This window comes from Poecile atricapillus, chromosome 6, assembly GCF_030490865.1.
Source record: "Poecile atricapillus isolate bPoeAtr1 chromosome 6, bPoeAtr1.hap1, whole genome shotgun sequence".
NCBI lineage: Eukaryota > Metazoa > Chordata > Aves > Passeriformes > Paridae > Poecile > Poecile atricapillus.
In genome coordinates this window covers 21,336,243-21,357,919 of record NC_081254.1, presented here as the reverse complement: position 1 = coordinate 21,357,919, position 21,677 = coordinate 21,336,243, and the positions used below count along the sequence as shown (strand labels likewise).

The following is a 21,677-nucleotide window of genomic DNA, read 5'->3' as shown; positions in this document are numbered from 1 at the left end:
ATTCAGTGGAAATGCTTAAAGGTTGAGATGTTGCTGTCAGAGTTGTGGCTGCATCTTCACGAGTGTGGTCATATGCAAATGAGCTTTGAACTGGTTAGTCTAGGTGCCCTTATATAAATAAGTGCCTTTATAGAAATTGTTCAACATGCTCAGTTTATGAAGCTTCAGTTCTTTCCAGTGCTTTTTATGGATAAAACCCCATCAATGTACAGAATATAATTCCTAGCATTTTCATGATTTCTGTAAACTCTTTCTCTCCCCATTCCCTCCTGCTCCAGGAATTGGACCTGGCTCTGAAAATGACTTAGGAATGGAAGATATTTTTATAAAGCTCAATATAGCAGTTCATCATGGATCAAATATGTCCTTTTGGCTTCTTCATGCAGCTAGTGAATGTTGTTATCAGAAATGTTTGGCTATTTTAAGTATGTTAAGGAGGGACTTTAAGGAGAGGTATGCTTTATTGAGAGACAGACTTGTTTTTCTGGAAGTTGCCATCCAGGAGTCTCCAAGGGAACACATAGCAGCAAAAACAGAAGGATCCCCTTGTGCACTCATATGGCTTTAAAAACATTTTGTGTCATAATGGTGTAAACAGTTGCTTCCTGAGAGTGAGAAAAACACTGAGAACTAAGCCCAGGGTCTATTAGTGTGCTCTGCACTGAATCCCTGGGATAATACCTGGCTCCCAGCAGCGTGCAACCACTGCCTCCAGCCACCAACCCCATGCTGTTGCCTCGGCTGGAGTGCTGTTGGCTCCCAGCACAGGCACGTTTTGGGGGTGAAGGCAGACCCTCCCTATTCAGCAATGGGCCCTACACCCCCAAACAGCAAAGGAACTGCTCTCAGTGGAATCCATATGCACAGACAGAAGTGCAGAAACATAAAGCACTAGCGAGGACAGGCGCTGCTTGGGTGAGAGATTCTTCTCAGCTCTGTCAGGCCTGCAAAAATATTTGTGGTGGTCATCATCAAGGTCAATGGGCTTGCCTGGGGGTTACCAGCAACTGGGCTGAGTGGAACAGTATTTGTAAGTTATGAGTAGGGTAGCTCTGCATTGACACTTAGATAATTATGAATCTTTCATGTGACAAAGGTAAAGTAAGAAGCGTCGAAAGGAGAGGGCTGCATGCCTGGCTGTGCTGCTCACACTGCTGATGCCTTGTCTGGAAATGTCCCAGGCACGTTGCTGCTCAAGTGCCAGTCATCCATAGAAGGGGCAGCTTGCACATGAAAAACTCAGCACCTATCTGTTAACTTATCCAAGGGAAATGCAATGTGAGAAAAGAACAATTATTTCCACCATACTTTCTGGCTGATGCTGAAGCTTGTGAAATGTATGCAAGCCAGGATTTCTTCACCTCTGAGGGTGGATGCAGATGAAGTCTGTGTTGCAATTTATGAGCTTTGCATTGTTCAAATTGTTTGGTCTCACAATCTGCAGACAATTATTTTTTATCCTTCTGCTAATTTTGTAGTAATGTATAGAACAGTATCTCTTCACATCCGTGGTGACAAGATATCAATAATATTGACTATCATTAGAGAAGAAAGGAATTTACACATCTGCCTACATGTGTAGAAATATGCTTTATTTGTCTTGTTGCTAAATAAAAGTCTTGGGAATGCGAATTGAAATCCTCTGGCAGAAGAACTGGGGCCAGTACAAGCACTGTGCAGACCTTGCACTCAGTGTGCAGCAGTCTCCTGGAGAGCATGGGCCATTCAGCACTTGTAAGCGCAGATGAAGAGCTCTCCGGTCAGCTTCGTGCTGCCATTAGCAGCACCTCCCCAGCTATTTTTAGGGGTCAGAGGGACTGTGGGCAGAGGGGCTTGGGTTTTTCTTAATCCTAAGAATTAAAGTAAGGAGTTTGCCCTGGGAAAGAAAGAGGGTGCTGGGGAGGTTAGAGACAGCATCACAAAACCTCTGTCCTCCATTCTAACTGGGGTTTTTGCATAACTGTAACTGGGTTGAGTGGGGGCTGGGACATCTGAGACATTTGAGCACCCCAGAGTGGGCTGGGACCCCTGTCCCTCTTCTCATGAACACCTTTTTCCTTGCCTTCTTTCTGCTAGAAAATTCTTATCAAATATTAATTCCATTACTAATCATCTCCATAATGGTTTTTTCATTCTTTTCATGCATTAAAACCAACTTCCCCCTAACTTCTGCTATGGCAGTAGATTAGATAGTCATAGACCTGTCTTTATAAATTGTAAAGCACTTATTTTTTCACTTGTACCTTTACATATATAATAGGGATTTCTTTTGAAACAGCAAAGGTTTTGCTGACTCAAAGATCTGATCCCTTTTCATTAAAAAGTGAAGCCAACAGTAAAAACTAATGGTTTGCTCTGGGCATCAACATGAATTTTCTCACATGAAATAATCTACTGTAAACAATGAAAAATACATTACATTATACATTAATTATAAAATTAACATGATTACTTTGTACTTAGGGCTTAGAATATTGTTTTGATCTTTTATAAGGGAAAAGGAACATGATCAAAGTATTTTAACCTTAGCTATAGAAATGCACTTTAAATAGCAAAGCTGCTTATCAAATATAGTCTGTTTTCAATGGAAGCTTTCCCTTATAAAGACAAAATTTGCCTGCTGACCCCAAAGTGATACTTTCCAAACCAAATGAAGAACCTACATGTTCTATTTTACTTATGTCAACAAAATGTTTCATACCCTTGTTACGTGAAGGAAGTTAACTTCTAAAATGTTAGTGCCAACACATAGTTCCACAACCTTGCACAGAGGATAAATGGAACTTATGGACCTATTTCAAGCTCTGATCCACTGAATGTTGCCCTAGAGACTAGAAGTTTTCATTAAACAAAGGAGTATTCTTTCATTAAGGCAAACAATATCAGGCAAGGGCATAATTCTTACCATCCCAAAATAAATGCATGTCTTTTTGATAATCAGGATGACCTCTTTGCTTTGGAAGCAATTTGTGAAGGGTCCTCAGGCAGGAAGATCCCTTTGCAGAGGGGTCTCGTGGCTGTTTTGCTCCCCTGGAGCAGATAGTAGTGATCATCTGAAAAGTAGTCAGATCCCAAGGTCCGTGTAAGAGGTCACTGTGTCCCTCTAGGCTAGTGGGACTGTCAATCTGCAGGGGAGAGGCTCCAGTATTAGAGGAGAACAGGTCTGAAAAGCTGGTAATTTGTATTTTCCTTTTGAAAACCAACAGGACAGCTAGTCAGGTCTTCACTGTCCAAAAAGTTGTGGTGTGATGATCCTCAGACTGGTTCTGGTCTGAGCTGGCAGCAGCCCTACAGGGCAGCACAGGGGGGTGTCAGCTAAGAGCTGGCCCTGGCAGCATCACTTTTAGGGTCTGTACACCTTGCACTGCACTCTGTCCCTCAGCTGGCACGGCTGGGCTGACATCTCCCTGCTGCAGCACTGCCCAGCCAAATCAGTCAGCACTGGTTCCATCCACAGTCTTGCTCAGGTCATCCTGACATCTTGAAATAAATGTCTGCTGTCCATGTCTAACAACTGGGACATTGAGCCTCTCATCGCTGTTATTTAATCTTCTCAAGTAGTTCTGATCTCCAGGGCTTTTATTTCCTTCCTGTGCTTCAGTTGGCACCACCAATTTGGAGGATTTTGTGCACAAACTGCCCCTGCTACTTGTCTGAACAACTTCTAAACTGCAATCTTGTTAACCTGAATGAATATTCAAATAAGTATATGCAAACTGTGGCTGAAATCCTTCCCTTTTTTCCCTAAGGGATGTCAGATTGTTTTTTTTCATATAAATCATAAATCATGCCCTAATTACAAATTGTACTGAAAGAGATTTTAGAGAATGGATTATTGGAGATAAAAATGTCACCTTTTTTTGCCTTGAGAAAAAGAAAATATTTGAAAGAAACATTTAAAGAGAATTTTAATAGGCAGATAAATTCTTGCAGTTAATAATGCTGTAAAAAATTTAATTTGATCCAATCAGAATTCTTTTATGTTTAACAAATTTTTCCCTGAGCACTAGATGAAGCCACCCTGGTTTCCTGTCAGTTTGTACCTTACAGCTGATTGCAGGCTCCAGTCAAATATTTAGGGTATCTCTCTTGCTATTCTTCTTCCTCTTCTAATTTCCTAATCATGCTGCAGTCTTTACTGGTCAGGACACTTGTAATCTTTCTCTTCTTGTTCCTCAACTTTTTGTTATCGAACAACAAAGCCTTAATTATTTTGTGGAGGACTATGTTGAAAACCAGGGAACATGCAGATGAACACACAGGCAGCATAATCTCCTGAACTTTGTTCCCTTAGGAAGGCAGCTGAACTGTCCTCACTTAAACCTTTGAATAAAATGTCTGTATGCTTCTATAGTCCTGCTGGATTGTTCATCTTCATGTTTTGAAAATGAATTGTGCCACTGCAAAACAGAATTATTTTTTTAGACTAGTATAATTTTCAAATAATGAAGACATGCACAAGTACTTTCAATAAAGGAGTTATTCTGATATTATGGACCCTCTTCAATCAGACTCACTCTTAAACTTACAGGCAATGTATAGTGCCAGATCTGTATGTAATGCATGTATTGGATATCTGCCTTTACTTTCATAAGAAATCATTTGTTTCCACAGAAGGCACTGGATTAGGAGGCACCCTGAAATTAGTGCCACTGTTTTCTTCATGGCTGTGCATGGTTCACTTTGAACTTTTTGAACTTTTGAGTTCACTTTTGAGTTTGAAATTAGACCAGTTCAGAGAAAGTGGGATCCACCCAAAAATGGATGGGAGTTCTCAGTCTCCAAGGATGTTGGCATGTATGTGGAAAGAATTATTACCATTTTGGGTACTTTGAATTCTCACCTGGCATGTTCAGCACCTGGGAGGTTGTTCCAGATTGTGCAGAAGTAACCCCATGTCCACACCAAGTTCTAGCACAGGACATTGAGGAGGGCCATTGGGATGATCTGTGGAAGGAGACAGCCTTTCCTTCCCCACTGCAGGATTGCTAAAATCAGCAGATCTTCCACATGATGCCTCCCCCACAAGCGATGCCTTCCCCACACATGATGCTGCCACTGGCGCCGGGGAGGGAGAGAGCATGAGGGGCAGGTCAGCTCTGAGATGGCTTCTGTGACCACTGGTCTGTAATTTTCACTTGGGACTGCAGAGAATTACAGCCTTGGACTTTATTTATTAGAAAATTAAATCAAAGCCAGGGCTAGATAACTGCTTAAGGCAAACTGACTTCTCTACGTGGTACACCAGCCATCAGCTTCCAGTGGGTAAAATCATAAATACAGGGTGTATATGCACACAGGGTGTGCTCTTTCAATCCTCTGCTCACAATGGCTGCTTTTTCCCTCACAGGGCACTTCACCTCAGAGGGGATTTTGGAGAAAATGTTTTTTGCAGAATCACAGAATTTCAGGCACTAACCTCTCTGCTTTTTCCCTTTTTCTTTAGTCCTTGGTCACTGTTACCTGTGGGGCACTGGACAAAGAGTGGAGAATAGCAAAATAAAGGGTTACTCAATACACCAGTAATCAGATCCTGGATCCATCAGCGAGAAGTAACCAATGTGCTTTAGTGCCATTTCAGATGCTCTTGAGAACCTTGCCTGCCTCTGGGATTTGACTCAGACTTTGTATGCAGTCATTTTGGCTGAACCAGTTTCTTGCTTGATCATGTCTGGACTGTGTTTTATCTAAATCTGCTAAAGATTGCTTTATTTACTGTAAGTAAATAATGAAGACTGTGTTTTCAGGTAAACTTCACTTGGTTTATGCAAAGCACCAGCCAGATTTTCAGGGGTAGAAGAAACTTTCCATTTGTGATGACTGATGGGCATAAGTTGTTTAAAATCCTGAATATCAGTGGTCCGCAAAATTTACACTGTATGTAGCTGAACATTATAGGGAATAAAAAGTATGAAAGAAGTGGTCATTTATGAGAGGAATTCTAAACATTTTCCCTTTCCCAGGTGATGTAGACTAGTCAGTTCTGTGTGTTGAAAGCCACAAACAAACTCTCCAGGATCAGCAGGTGCTCCCAGTTTTCAGGATTTTTCTCTGTGACAGAGGCATCCCTTTGAATAGGAGCTCAGTGTCTGATATCCTCACATGACTCCAGGAGTAGCAATCTTTATGTAAATGCCAACCAACCTTCCAATAAAATCTTAGTAAATTCATTAATTATAACATCATTATAATTTAATTTGTGTTTTTTCATAGCTGTGACAAGCCTGGGAATTATTAGCATGATTGTATCTGGTTTGATATTATCCTTGGACTTCACAATACTTGATAGAAAATATCAAATTTTTTTATCCAGTTCTTTGATGTTGTGCCAATTAGAGGGCTTTGGTTTGTTTGCTTGTTTTTTTGTTTGCTTTTCCTGTTACTGATATATTTATTTTCAGTATTTAGTCTGTTGGTGAGGGTACTTCACACCATTATGACTTTTCTAGCCATGGCATATTTTCTTACATGTAACAGACTTTGACTGCAGAGATCTGTCCAACACAGTGTGTGTGTATAATCACGATGCAGAGGTTAGCTCTGTTAGCATGTGAACCCAGAGGGTTTGCTGCCTTTGAAACATCAAATGCATGATGCATCAGCTAGCCAGCAGGCACACATGCAGTTCTGTCTGAAAAATCACAGTCAGAACTAGTGTCACTGCACCTAATTGGAGACAATCTCCCTCATATTTCCCGTCAAAGCAACGTGGATTTACCAAAGTGAAACAAAATTAAATACCAGGCTCTTATTATGCAATGCACACTGTCTTGTTTATTAGTAATAGATAGGGGTGGTCATATAAGATGAACCTGGTTTGCTCAATACAATCAGAGCATGGGAAGGTGTGGTATCTCCTGGAAGAGCTGAGGAGAAGCTGGTTAGCTCCTTTCATGGTGCTACAAGGACAAGCCATTCCCACACACACCCTGGCGTGCCATGCTCACTGTCCCATGCACTGACCTCCCTCTGCACGAGGAGTGATGCACACTGTCCTGCTGCTCCTGCCACAAAACAACACAGCGATGATGCAACAGCAGAGTATTGCACAGTGTTCGAGCCATCTCAGAATTAAAAAGCTGATGGAAAAGTTATACAGGGCAATGAATCATCATGTATCCATGTTTGCCTATGTTTGTTATATATTTGTGCTTTTTGAGTCTGCCTCCTGGTCTTTGAAGGGGAAAGAGACACTCCTAATATATGTGGCAATTTCAGTTCTTAATTCAACTATATGTTGCCATACTTCTGCTCAGGGAGAAGAAAAAAGCAATCTCCATTTGCCCTCTCCTGCTTTTCATGCACATCCATTTATGAATGATTCATCCAGGGCAGAGTGAGTTTATAGACTTGTAAGCTCAGAGGTCTGTTAAAGTTTCTCATTACTACTTTGAGTAAATCAGATTTAAAACATGATTAAATAGATCAAATGAAATATAAACCACAGTATAGTAAAACAGAAATTCTACTTGGCTTCAGTTCTTCTTAGCAGCTGTTCTGCACAGGTATTGAGTCATGTACACACCTACTCAGCTTCACAAGAAAGCTTTTCATAGATGGCCAACTTTTCCTTAAAAGGATAGAACAAGGGCAAAATTCTACTGCTAAAATTATCTTTCATCTTAGCAACAACAGCATTAAAATCATTGTAAAAGAGATTAGTGTTTTCAGAAATATGATTTAACTTGTAATTTCTAATTGCTGTTAAGGGAAAGCTCTGTAAAACTTGATTAACAATTATCATTGCTGATTTTCTACTTGAAATTAGCTTTGACTGAATTCCATTCAACTCATAATTTTGACTGTGCTTGCCTGAGATGTAAATATTTTTAATAAGAAAAAACACCCATTGGAATGGCTGATCCAAATGCCAGTAACATGTGGGTTGCAGTCCTACAAAAAAGGTTTAAGACATTGCTCAACTTGATTTTTCTTTCACTTTTGTTTTCAATTCTTTTACAGACTTAGATGGTTGTAGGGCAGTTATTTGAATAATTACTTTTTCAATAAAGGTATTGAGTAACAAAGTTCAGCTTACGCATGGCAGCTCCGTGCAGTGCAGAGTGCAGAGTGGCTGCATGAGCATTTCACAGGTCACACAAGGATTTTCACAGCTATAAGCAGGTGACAAGAAAGAAGAGAGTCTGTTCAGAATGGCACACAGGACATTGCTTTGGAGCAGAGCCAGCACAGCGGCTGCAATAGAATTTCCATGGCAATATAATTCCATGTGGTATTTTTTACTTTGCCTTTTCTGGTAGCTTGTCTGACATGACCTGTCATGGTACCTTGTCTAGATACACAGTATTGATGAAGTCATTCATACCTGTGCCACAGTTTCAGGATGAGCAGCACTGAAATGAATTGGTTTGGGGCATACTTAAATATAGCTGTGGAACATAAAGCCAAAAATATTTTGCCATTTTGTGCCAGTTTTTCTATGGTTGAAAGTGCTATGTAAGTAGAAAACAAAAAGACGTCAAATTTTGATTTAGAAGGAATCAGCTTGAATAAGGAAATGTTTGTGTCTGTGATAACTAGTTGGAAGTGAAGAAAACACGAAACAATAAGCTTGATAAAATGATTATAATAGAAATTCAGTATTTTAGTACTGGATAAGAGCCAGGAAAAGTAATGACAAAAGCAGAGCCTTCTCCATTTCCAAACCAGTCAGCAAGAATTTGTTTGCAATTTCCTTCTTAGGGCACTTCCATGAGAGATGTTGACAGTAAGACTGTCATATTTTTTACACTGTCACAACATGTAGTCCCAATGTGAAACACATAACATATCTATGCTGAAGAAGACACTGAATATCCATTTCTGCAGCTGATAATTTCTTCTGAGCTTGCAGATGCTTGCATGAGAAACAGATGCTGAGATGGAATAATCATTAATTAGAGATGAATAAGATAGAGTTCACTTTCCTGCCTGGGCCTGGGTTTTTGAGGGAAAGGTGCTGCTAAAGTGTGCAATTTCCTTTTCAAGTCCAATCCCCCCAGAACTTCTCAGATCAAGCTTCCTTGCCATGCTGCTGCGAAGTTATATATACAGAAAAGGGCTGGGGACTGTTTCCTCAAGAGGCAGAAAAGTAAAAGAAGTAATAAAGAACCCAGGGCCAGTCTCCCCACCTTGAAAGGGAGAAATGGAGTGCTACTCAAAAGTCGTATCATTATACCAAATTCCCCCAGAGAATTTTACTTGAGTGTGGCTTAGAGTAGCTTGTGTAGAAGAGTTTCCTCCCCTCAGTTTTATGCACAATAGAATGTTTTTGTGTTCTTCTGCTTTCTCATGCTTTTGAAGGAAGTAATGCAGTCTAGCAAAAACATTACTAAGAAAAACCAAAATGCTCTTTTTAGCAGAACAAAAGTGTGGGGTTTTTTTAATGTGTTTATTTATTTTTTTTTTTTACATACTGCATCAGCAGGCATCAGGAACTGGAAGGTGAGGTTTGCCAAAAAAACCCTGGGAAAACATAACAAATTAGCTAGGGCTGCCATATAGTCTCTCTTTTCTGGGCACATTCCCATGTCTTCTTCCTTCTTTCCTTCTAGGCACAATTTGGAAGATGTGAGCCCCCTCTGCAGTGTTGAAAGCCTCACCAAAGCTGCAGCTGCAAGTGTGTCTCTGCAGGGAGTGTGGGGGCAGTGGGGAGCTGGGTGCCAGCAGGGGGATGGGGGCATACCGGCAAGGTTGGGCATCTGGGTGAGTACCAAACACAGCTACTCTAACAGAGGAGTTTTGGAGAGGGAGGTACAGGAAGGAATTCTGAAATTATGTCACAGTGCATGTAATTTTGTTTAGCATTACTTGATCCGGACAGTATTTCCTTTAAAATAGTGCTCTGGAGGGGGAAAAGTTTGGAGTGAAAAAGTGACTGGGCAGAAGGAAGAGATGAGAGTGGAATAGGGATTAGCATTAAGATGCTGTTCACAACTTCCTCCTGAGCTGCAGGAAGTCCAGGATGTGATGAGGAGGAGCTGCCAATAAACATTACTCTTCCCTTTTACTTCCTTTTTATTTACTTTTTTTTTTCCTGTCTGACATATGGATTCCCTCTTTAGTCTGTGACCCAAAGATCTGGGTTGGTTCCTGGTGTTTTCCTAGATCCTCAAAACAAAACTCAATAAAGCCACATGCTGAGTGAATAATTGCCTAGAATTAGAATCCAAGTGGTACCTCAAACATTCTTTAGGATATAACCTATGCAGCCATTTCAGCAGTGTTATGTCAGTTTATCTGTGGTGGCTGGAAGTCATATTCCTGCTTTTGCATCATGGCAAGCAGACAAGGGAGCTGACATCTCCAAGCAATCCCAGGCAGGTTTGGGATCTAGTTTCGGTTTCTGTAACTTCCCTCACAGCACAAAATGCAGGAGGCCAGCCAAAACAGAAGCTGCATTTCTGTCCCAGCAGATGGGAGAATCTCCTGGCTGGGATAGGAGAAGGTGCAGGGCTGAACAGTGGTAGGGTTGCAGGTGTGTTGGCATTCAGCACTTGGAATCAAGTGGAGACAGGTCCTCTCCTGCATGTGGATATGACTCAATACTGAATTAGAAGCCACCAATGCCGCTGATGCTGATAGTGCTGTTTGCTGATGTGAGTGTTGCAGTTACAGGCTCAAGCAGGGCATGTTTGATTTTAATTACTGACACTGCAGAAATGGAACCCTTTTCTCTCCAAGTGTGCCTTATTTTCCTAACACTGCTGTTGTTTGAATAAAACATTCATTTCCATGTTTCAAATATGGAGCAGCACCCAGAGAAACTTGGACCAGAGTACCTGTGGGGATTTAGCAAGTTAGGAGGGTGACTATCCAAGTCCCTGGTGTGAGGTGGGAGCACTGTGGTGGGACAGGTAGTGTGCCTGTCTCCAGGGCTCTGCAATAACTACTTGTGCGTTGGAAGAAGAAAGGAATTGTAAGTGAAGCTTGCACCAAAATCTGGTTTTCCTGCATATAAAACTTAAATGAAATACTGCTTGCAATGTACCAGTTCCCTACATTTTAATGGGGGCTGTCAAGTAGCATTATAGAGTGTTTCCACTTCACATGTTAAGCAGGAAAATTTTTCCTGATGCAGAGGAATCTGGTGGAAATTTTGAAGGAAACAATTTCTGCCAGGATTACCTCACAGAGTTTTACCTTACACATGTATTTCTTTTGGATGATTCATCTCATTTCCTTTCAGTATGTGAATCCACAGGAGTTTATAGCTTTATGCACTCTAACTCAGTGGATTAATCTCAATGGACCAGCTGAGTAATGAATTTTTGCAATGCAGGCAAAAATTACATAGCAGAGTTCATGTAGTAGTGTGTGGACTTAAAATTCAGGCAGCTCATATTCAGATACAGCACACTGCAAAGTTAATAGCATCAAGTTCTCCCTCTTTTTCTTTCTCTGCAATTACCATGCATATATGAGAGCTTTTCTCATACAGACCCCACTCAACCCTCTATAGCATCTCTGGTGCTTTCAGTAGCCCCTAGGATTGCTCTCACAGCTAGATGTAGGGAGTGGGGCCAACAGAGAAGTGCACACTCGAGTGAATAATCTCTGAGGCCTCTGTAAAGTCATCTGACACCCCCTGAGGCTGAACATTTCCTCTGCACTGGGTTTTAAAGAAAGCCTGAGGCTTTGTTTCTTTAAGCAGCTGAGCTGCTCTAACAGCCTGCTGACTTTGAAAGAGGTTCTTTTATCCCCCATCCCCTTCATTTGTGGCTGGCCCTCCCTGAACTTATTTGGCTCATTACCCAAGAAGATAGCCACCTGCTTTCTTTTTCCTAATTATTGTTCTTCTGGGCTAACAGGTCTGTATGCTGATGGAGCTGAAAGGTGGCACCAGGGATGGGAGGGGTGGTGAGGAGCAGAGAGGGGGATGTACAAATGGACTCCTCAGCAGGGAGAACCCAGGAAGCAGCTCAGGTGCTGCCTGAGGTGCAGCTTGTCTGCCTCTGAAGGAACACCCACTTTCCCAGCATGGATGCAGGCTCTTAGCAGACTCCAGGGTGAGTCAGCCATGCACCTTTACTGAACAGTAAACAGAATTTAATACCACAGAAAAGACAAGAAGTGTTGGGTTTTTTTCCCCAGCCTTTATTTCCTGAGCCAGCTAGCTGTGGGGTTGGAGAAGGACCAGGCCAACAGAAGGGAGAATGCCAGAAAAGCAACCAGGTCCAATGCTGGCTCCACGAAGCCTGAAAGAACACCTTACCTGTAGCTTCTTCCACTCTTGGTTCTGAAGGGAAACCTACAACTAACTTTTAAAAGATGAGCCTAAAAATGGAAACCAAATTGTGCAGATTCTAACAACTGCAAATGCATTTTAAGCACTTCACAGAAATGAAATTTGCTCCCTACACACTTCAAAGTACCAAAGGTGCTGTCACCACATTGCTTTGCCCCTTGCCAGCTGGCCCTGATGTCCCATAGGTACAAATCATGGGTCTGGCAGATCAAGTAAGGGCTGAAGAATGAAATTTGTGACAGAGCATCTGTTCCCACCTAGACTGCCCAGGAGCTTTGCTGAGGGCTAGAAAAGAGTCTACAGCAATACAGTCTTTCTCTTGTAAGCAGATTGATCAATATATTGGGAGCAGTGCCTTTTCAAGTAAGTTTATTTCCCTGTGTGCAATTAATTATGCAATGTTCAAAGAAGAGCCTTGGATGATGCACAAAGTGGGCTTTGCTAATGAAAGTGGGTCTAATTGCAAAGCAGATGTGTGGTCAAGCTGGGGAGCCAGCTCTACCTTTTTGGGCAGAGGACGCCAGGGTGGTTATCCTGTTAGCATGACTGGTTGGGACCTTGATTGGTGCAGGTATGATTGTCACCAGCTTTAGAGGAAAATAGTTTTATTTTTTTATCTCCTAATGTGACGAATACACCAGGCTGAGGGTGAAGCTGTGGTTGGATCTTGGGCCTGCTGCTATTGGTTGTGCAGTGTTAATGGGGTGCAATTTTCTGAAGATATTTTTACAGGTGCAAATCCACCCTAAAGGCACATGTGTACATGACTCTTCCCCAGCACTCCATGACAGGGTGGAAGGTTAATTTCTGTAGCTAGAAACAGGAGGTCTCTAATCCATGTATCACGCTTAGAGCAGATTGATACCAGCTACTTTTTATGTTGGTGATACAACAAAAAAACTTTTTGTCTGTCTCATAGTAGGACTGACAAGTGTGTGTGACCCTTCATAAACTGTCCCTGTCAACAGTTTCATTATGAAACACAGGCAGTCAAACATTGTGAGTCAATATCTTTCATCTTCTTCCTGATCCATATCACAAATTAGAAGTCACTTAAAAAGAACTTATTAGAAAGTAGCACTGGTTTCTTATCTCAATTGCCTTCTGATTACACTTTGACCTGCTTTCCTAAATGAACATGGTGATTGTCTCTTGAAGAGATGAGATCTTAAATAGAAGAAATAATGTATTTACAGGAAAAACACCCAGCTGATTGGCTTCTACCTTATATATAGTCTAGCAGGTCCCAGGAACCTTTTCTAATTACCATCATTTCCCCCCAGTGCTCTGTGTCTGGGCTCAGAGCATTTAGGGGAAATGCTCTGAGCATTTCATCCCAACAGCAGTGACAGTGTGGCTTCTTGTCCCATGTCCAAGGGAACCCAGCCACCTGAGCTCTTCCCACATGTACTCAGATGGGAGCTGAATAGGAGGAAAATGCTTGATTATGACTGAATGGTCCTTGAAAGGCAGAAATTATGCCAGGATTAAGCCAGAGTTGTTCAGGGAAGAGCTGGCGTGGAAGAAACCGGTGGGACAGTCTGGTAATTTTATTATTGCCTTTGCCCTCTGGGGGCCATAATTACACACATTGGAGTCACACACAGTCTGCTGTGCCAGCGTGCTGCTGAACCTCAGGTCCCGGGCTGCCATATCATCCCAAAGTTCTAATTCAAGAGGGCTGTCCAAGCAGGGGACACCTGGAAGGCCTCTGCTCCGGATTAGGTGTCTCCAAGGCCGGAGATGATTTCCCTGCCGGGCTCAGAGAGTGCCTGGGGAGGTACTAAGGTACTAATAGGTGCTAATGCCAGGGGTATGCTTGGTCTCAGCCCAGCTCGGAAACAGGTTTTGCACGTCTCAAGCTGCTGCAGCGGGTGCCGGCGCTGTGAGGGAAGCTGCGGGCTGCAGCGCCCTGCGCTGGATGCGGCCCAGCCCTGAGCCCTGCAATGTGTTCTGAGGGCCAGAGGCACACGGGGCCCCAGCAGAGGCTGCTCCGGGGCACCGAGGTCTCCCCTCCTCCCGCCTGTTGCTGCCAGAAGAGGGGCACAGCAGAGCTGTGGAGTCGGGCAGGAGCACCGCAGTGGTGTGCAGTGCTCAGCAGGGGTGACACACGTGTGAGGCAGTGGCAGCAGAAAGCTCGCTGTGCTGGCGCTGCCCTGGCTGAACCACCGCCTGTCCCCTGGGCCTGCCACAGTGCGTGGGAGCAGGGAGTGCAGGCAGCCCCTTGGAGAGTCACCCCGAAAGTACGGAAGGCAAAAAGGGCCACCTCCTGGGGCCCTGTGGCTGCTGGAGCATCTGTTCCAGGGCGGCAGGTCTGTCCTGTCCTCATTCCTGCTGCGGGCTCAAAAGAGGCCAGCAGAGCTGAGAGGGGCGATGATGATGGGGGCATCAGGTGGGGTGAGGATGGGTGTTGTGTCCGATGTGGTCTCCTCAGCCTCACTCTCCACATCCTCCAAGCTCTCGCTGACAGAGGGGATGATCTGCACCACCTTCTCCTGAAAGTGCACTTGCTTGCGAGGGACTGGCACGGCCGCTGGCTGGACAGGAGTTTCTGGGGCTGAGCTCCTGTCCTTGCTGCCCTTCAGGATGCTCTTCATATGGCCCAGAAGCGAGCGGTGCTGCTCCCTCTGGGCTCCGTGGAAGGTGTAGGTCTGCTCAGTGTCACCAATGATGGTTGGGGCTGCCTCAGTTGCTGAAGGGTCCACGTACTGGCCTCCCTGGGGATGTGTCTCTTTGTGCCCTGGGCTCTTACTCCTCTTGCTCAGCAGGAAGTAGGCCAGGGCAGTGAGCACCAGCATGGAGCCTGGGGACAAGACTGTGTTGGCTGAGGGTTCTGGCAAGTGTGAAGATCCTGCCAAGCAGCGCTTGGTCTGGCTAGCCCAGTGCCATTGGCCACCAGCCCAGCTCCCTCCACATCCCCACCTCCACCCCTTGAGAGACTGTGCTCCTCTTCCATCTGCATTACTGCCCACCCAAGCTTCTCACCAGGGATGGTGACATGCCAGACGAGGACGGGATGCAGGAAGCAAGCCACTGAGAGCAGCGTGTACCCCAGGAATTTCTGGAAGCTCCCTGGGCATCTAGCTCGCTTCCAGCAGGCCTGTGCCAGGGATTCAGGCTTGTGACTGGGGAGAGAAAGACAGGTCCTTGTGGGATGAGGCACCAACCATATGCCAAGAAGATCTGGTCCTAACCATGACCTGTCTAGAATGTGCAGATCCTCACTCTGGTTTGTCAGGAGATGGGTGTGTTTTTCACGGAAGGTAAGCAGAGCCTGAACATCTCCTGTTGGGAGAAGCACATTTGCCAGAGACCAGCATCTCAGCATCTCACTAATCAATTGCCTATTACTTGGAGTAAAGTGTTGCCTCAAAGCTGTGAGGATTTTTGAGTTTATGCTAGAAGACAGCAGCAGTGCTCAGCTGCTGAAAAGGGCATAAAGATTGTCTACATTTTAACTTTAACTTCTATGCTGTCGCTGGAGGAAGCTGAGCCTCACCCTGGGGATCTGGCTCTTCCTTCAACCCTGGTGCCTTGTGCCTACCCGCTGTGTTAAGCAGATGCTGAAGACCAGGGTTTGTTGTGCTGATGCTCGGGAAATTCAGGCACAAGCCTGGGTTAAAACACAGGTTTAAATGGCTGTGTACATGGACCCATTTACCTCCCCCCGTCTGAGTGCACTTGCCTTGGCATTAGGGGCAGGACCTTTGGTCTGGCACTTGCAGCTCCCCCAGATCTGGTGATGCCTGTAAGGGGCAAGGTGCCTTTGGGAGGTCCCACAGTGGCTGGAGAGTAGTGGACAGGGTCTACTCACGTGAAGCACATCTCCAGGAACAAACTGATAAAGAAGAAGCCTTCACAGACAGTAACTGCAACCCCTGAAAAACTGAAAGGTGGAGCTGTCAGGGGAGCAGGGCTGTATTTGATATGTTCTCCAGGTGGGCAGAAAAGACACAGAGGGCCAGAATTTACTATCCAGTTCTCACCACAGTCTGTGTGCTGGGGTCTGAACACCCTCTGCTCATCTGGTTTGTGGAGGAAAACTCACAGCCCTTCTGCCCCTGGGGAGTCAGCTTGCAGCCAGTGTCACCTCTGGTCTGCCTAAGTCTGCAGTAGCATCTCTTTTTCTAAGAGAAATAGCTGATTTTTCTGAAACCTCAATATGGAGAACTGAAATACCCAAAGCCTTGGACACTGTTCCCTGCTGTTGTTGCAGTCTAGTCTGGTGTTACATATGGTGGAGGGGTTGACCTTGTCACCCCTGCCAGCTCTGATTTCAAGGGCAAAAATACTCACAGCAGGTAGAAAGCCAGGCTTTTGAACTGTCCTCGCTGCAGAGTTTCTACACCCACACCGATCAGCACTAGAAAGAGAAAAGGAACGATGCTGACTGCAGGGATCATTCTCAATTCCCCTGGGTTAGTTCCCAGCTCCCAGGATAGATGTCCCCATTTCCCCAGGGGCTTGCAAGGCAGCTTTGCCCATGCAGAGCAGCATGTTAGGACTGCCAGCACCAGTGATTCATGCTGACACACCAGCCCAGAAGAGTCAGAGCTGAGTGCTGCCTTTGACATACAGCCCTGAAATCCATCCCTGCTGCACCCCTGTTATGGCAGCCTTGCCACTGCGTGGGCTGGGGAAAGCTGCTCTGGGAATACCAGCTGGCCTTGGACTGCTGGGGGCGGTGAGCAGCAGCGTCCTGTGACCACTCCACCCTCTGCCATAGTGCCACATCTCAGCTGCCACAGGGCCCACTGCCTCATCCTTCTCTGCCAGGGTCTCCCCATGCTTGCCAGCCCCTCTGCCTTGGCCTCCCTGCTTGTCCAGGCCTGCTGCCCACAACACGTGGCTGCAAAGCAGGGGAACTGTGCCAGCTGCCTTCAAAAACGGCTGTAGCCATAGCATCAGGATCCTTTGCTAGCCAAACAAAAAAACATATAATGGGAGCAGGGAGATTATAAACAGGGAATGAACATTCTCTCAGTGCCTCAGCCAGTACAGAGCACCAGGGAGTCAGTTTTAGGGGGATTAAGAGTATTAGCAAGGCTAAAATCTTTGATGGATTGGCCAATAGCTTCAGGGGACAGAAAATTTCCTTCAACATCCTTCAATTCCCTTCAAGATTATTTCTAAAATGGAGCAGAAATGTAATGCCTCACACCAGCTGCTGCAAGTTGGTGAGTACATGCCAATTCATAGGGCACAAGTGTCAGTAGTGTGGGGCTGAATGAAGCCCAGGTTTCATAGCCAGAGCATTGCCGTGGGAAATCTCCTGTCTGCACCTGATGTCTCCACCCCTCACCGAGCAGTCCCCACCCATCCATTGGTGCTCAGGAAGTTCACCACTGGTCCTGTCCCACATACACTGGCCAAGGTTTGAGGTGCAGGCTGGATCCATTTCTCTGAGCTGTGGTTTTCCCCATCTGGAGAAGGGTACCAGGCTCCCAAACAAAAACATGGATTAGTGTCCATTGCAACTGCAGTGTAGGCCAATGCCAAGGGTCAGCTTTCCCATCTGGGCAGAAAAATATCTATGTTTTCCCTGTGTTTCCTGCAGCTGCTGGTCCTGGTCAGCCAAGGGAAAACATGGGGCCCAAGTGTCACTCTTCTACACTGCCTTTCCAGCCCTGAGCAGAACACAGGAAAATCAGTCTCATCAGAAGGCTGTGAAGCTGCAAGAGCTGTGCAATCCTATGTGCAAAGTACTGTCTTTTTCTGTCTTGTGACTGAAGACCATTTTGTATAAATCTTCCCTACAAATGTGGAATTAATTCATTCTCATTCATTCATTCATCCCTGTGGATGAATGCACAATTCTACAACTTGGCTGTTAGCTCAAGCCTCTGCTCTGGATGGGGAGATTTCCTCCTTTTGCACAGCTTCTGCTTTATCCACAAAGCTCTTTGGATGAAGAATCTGCAAGAAGAAAAGAGCTGTTTCGAGGTGTTTGTTTGGACTAGTCACTGCCTTGATTTGGATCTTGTCCAAACCATGTGGCTAAAGGCACATGATTAGGAATTAAATGGTTGAAAGCATGAGAATTAAGAAATAAGTAGGAACTCTATCCTAGATGCAAAAATCACAGGCCTAGACTCACTGAACTAGAGATGCTGCAAACACTGCAGCAAATCACTGGGCTGTTTGACGACTCTTTGCTAACTTGCCATAGGACAAGCTAGCCATTTTCTGATACAAAGTAAGCCCTGTAGCCGCACCATTGCAGAGAGCCATTACACTCCAAGATCTTGGGGGAAGGGGAGGTTTATATTATGTGGGTAACTTGTATTTACTAGCAGCCTAAGGAACTGGCCAGGCCTTCTCAGAATCAATTAGTGAGGCTGATGCACTCTCCATTTCATAGATTTTTTTCCAAACAAAACCCATGGGAATTTCTTCAGCATGGTTTCCATTTCATTCAAAAGCCTCACACACCTCATCAGGCACTAAACACTGCATCAAGCTGATTTCTTACCCCATTGAAACACACAGAGGAATAAAACACAGGCACATCCCATTCTTCACAAGCCTTTTGGGAAAGTCAGGTGATACTGAGAATGCACCAGAGCTATGGAAAAGCACAGCAACTTGTAGGGCAGCTCTCTATGCTCTGTGATGTTAATCTGACTGATAACTGCTCTGCTCAGTTTAAAAAAAAAAAAAAATAAAATAAAAAATTAAGATGTGTAGATGCTGCAAAATGATGAAAAAAAAAAACCAACAAAAAAAACATGCAGGAGAGAAAGATGATATTCCACTAATACATTTCTACATTGTAAACTACTTTCAATTTTGTTGTTTTATTTTTTTTCTCGACAACAAGCTCACATTTTCTCCCAGGAACGTCTCCATGTGTTTCCTTGGAGTTTTAAGTGAGAATATGACCAGTGTGAGGCTCATGGGGCCCAAAGGGATGGGGATGAAGAAATGAAGAGATCTGCATTTTCTGATTAAAGCTGTGTCCCATCTCCCACTGTTGCAGTATCATCATGACATGCACTTATCTACTGTGAGTTTGTATAAACTCAGAGACTCACATCTCTGCTTGTTATCAGTATCAGTCCTTTAAAGCACATTCCAGAGCCTCCATCACCCCAGCTGTGTCCTTGGGAACCTGTGCACACTTCAGCTGACCTGTGTGCTTTCTACTTTGTCCCTGGTTTGAGCAAAGTGTCTCTTCATGACTGTCTGCAGCTGATAAAGGAAATACAAAGTTAGGAGGGCCTGCTGTGACTTACTCTGCAGTGTCTGACTCTGAAATCCCTGGGGTTCTGAAACAGGAACCACAGGCACCAGCTCAAGTCACCTCTCACCAGGAACCTCTGGTTCACCCCTCCAGCTTTTAGACAAATCAGACCCTTTGATCTCTGCTTACTGATGGGGAAACTGAGGCAGAGAGTGCTGCCTGTCCTGTCTCATAATAGCTAGTCAGCAGCAGTGCCAGAGGCAACCCCTGAGCCCTCTGCTTTAGCTCATTCCCCAAGTCCCATCTGGAGGTGCTCCATGTGAGCTGGCGTTCCATCCTCCCAAGTGAGTCACTATCTGACACCTGGCTCAAAACACCTGCATTTCATCTGAAACCAAGCACTTGGGTGTGTCTGCTCAACCTGGCAGCGGGTGAGAGGATGCAACTCACCAGGTACCAGATAGGTGAGTTTATGGTGTTTGTACTGCAGCTATAACCTGGACTGCTCTGAGCTGCTCCCTGACAGGCTGCTAGAGAGGCAGAGCAGTGCTTTTATGGTGACTATGCCATGATGGCTGGGACAGAATCTCTCCATCCTGCCTGGCACAGGACATCTCACGGTGCACACTACAAGGAGCTCCTCCTTCATCTTCACATCCCACAGTGTAGCCCGGCAGTTTTCCACAGCCATGAGTATTTTGCTTTTCAGTTGCATTCACATGTTGCCTATGCCTATGTCTGCTTTAAAAGAATACAGTTTAGTTTTCTTGATTTGTTTTTGTTTTTTGTGTACATTTTAGCTTGCCCTCCAAATGTTGGCTCTTCCTTTCTGATGTCTCACTGTGCCTCCCACAGCATTTGGAAAGAGCCTGGCCAGGCACCCAACACTCTCCCATCCTGGGTCCCAAAGCAGAAGTGAGCAAGTTCCCTTGCCCCCCACATAGGATAGGGCTGTGGCTGCAGCTGGCCAAAGGCAGGGAGGCAGCCTGAAGGTCCCAGCACCCACTCAGTGCCTTTTAGTGCCAAAGACAAAGAGAATTTGCTCTTACCTGCTGCAGTGGAGATGCCCAGCAATCGGCAGGTATACTCCAGGGCGCTCCAAAATGCCTTGTGCTGCATGGCGAAGAGATGAAGACTGCGGTACAGCCAGACAGAAACTCCTCTTCAAAACCCTCACCTCACACGTAGCCCAGCGGCTCCCAGAAACAGGCAGAGCCTCTTGTTCCCTGGACTGAGTGACCTTCCTGAAGGAAAGGGCAGTGTGCAGGACTGGCTGCCTCCACAGGGCCTCCCAGGGGAGGGTGGTCAGAGAATGAGCTGCCACCCCAGGGAACCGGTCAGCGCTGCTTCCTGCTGCTCCCGTGGGGACTGTGGACACCCGGCCTTTTCCTGCTTGCCGCTTGCTCCTTCTCCTGGGGTGATTAATGATTGGTAATGCAGGGGTGCAGCTTTGGGAGCATTTGTACCCCAAGTGCCTGGGTGCACGGCCTTCCCTGCTCCTGAGGTGGAGGCTCTGGAAGCCCAAGCTGATTAAATGAATGTGAAGTCATTAGTGCTGTGCAGCTCCCGGCAGGTTAACCATTTGTGAGGATGACGACGTTTGCTCTTGGCAAGAGAGCAGCACGTTTCTGGCAAGTCACGAGGGGCACCCCAGACCCACTGCCTCCTGCAGCTGAGTCCCCAGCCATGGCTGCTGCTCACCATCCAGGTTCCAACTAGTACAGCCTGAGAAGTGTCTGTGCTGATGTGCAATCACAGGAGCAAGAGGGGTCCCACAAACCTGGGACAGCCATAGCAAGAGACATGTGATTTTCTCTTTTTGGGAACCCCAATGAAATAAATTTTTGTTTTTCTAGCTACCAGAGCTATTTGAACAGCATCAGGGTCTCACAAGTGTCATAACATACGGAATGAGCTGCACAGGTACTCTGACCTCTTTGCTTTGGATTTGGGGGTCCTTGGCTTGTCCCTGCAGGACACACTGCCTCAGGAGAGGGGCAGCCCTACATATATCTGAAGGACAAGACAAAAAAACACCCGCTGTTCTGGACCTCAGCCCCACAGTCCTTTGTGCTTGAACAGGGTACATCTCACTGGAGGTCACTATCAATCCCCATCTGCTGCCACTCAGGGAAGAGGTGGTGTGGGCAGCAGTGTGGCAGTCCTGGCAGGAGGGTCATGTGAGCACAGCACAGTCCCAGTGGGCAGCACAGATGTGAGGTGCCTGCAGGGCGCTGGGTTCACAGG

General features: G+C 45.4%; 1 protein-coding gene across 3 annotated transcripts; it reads right to left on the bottom strand.

The window, feature by feature from the left end:
* Positions 1-12,093: 12,093 nt before the first annotated feature.
* TMEM72 (transmembrane protein 72) lies at positions 12,094-20,967 on the bottom strand. Of its 3 annotated transcripts, none has more exons than XM_058842031.1 (6): positions 20,480-20,967; positions 18,720-18,881; positions 16,544-16,610; positions 16,062-16,133; positions 15,233-15,372; positions 12,094-15,050 (listed from the first exon to the last, which is right to left on the bottom strand). In XM_058842031.1, the coding sequence occupies exons 2-6, from the start codon at positions 18,760-18,762 to the stop codon at positions 14,590-14,592; spliced, it is 783 nt and encodes a 260-aa protein (XP_058698014.1). In that variant the 5' UTR covers positions 18,763-18,881; positions 20,480-20,967; the 3' UTR covers positions 12,094-14,589. The 3 variants fall into 3 exon arrangements, with proteins under 3 accessions (XP_058698014.1, XP_058698015.1, XP_058698013.1); XM_058842032.1 differs by having other exon boundaries at positions 18,720-18,812; XM_058842030.1 differs by lacking the exon at positions 18,720-18,881 and having other exon boundaries at positions 20,480-20,964.
* Positions 20,968-21,677: the final 710 nt, after the last annotated feature.

Coding starts and splice junctions, on each gene's coding strand:
- TMEM72 (XM_058842030.1), bottom strand. CDS start 20,549: ATGCAGCACAAGGCATTTTGGAGCGCCCTGGAGTATACCTGCCGATTG. Junction 16,611..20,479: donor GGGCATCTCCACTGCAGCAG/GTAAGAGCAAAT, acceptor TTCTCTTTCTAG/TGCTGATCGGTGTGGGTGTA. Junction 15,373..16,061: donor TTCCTGGAGATGTGCTTCAC/GTGAGTAGACCC, acceptor TTCTCTCCCCAG/TCACAAGCCTGAATCCCTGG.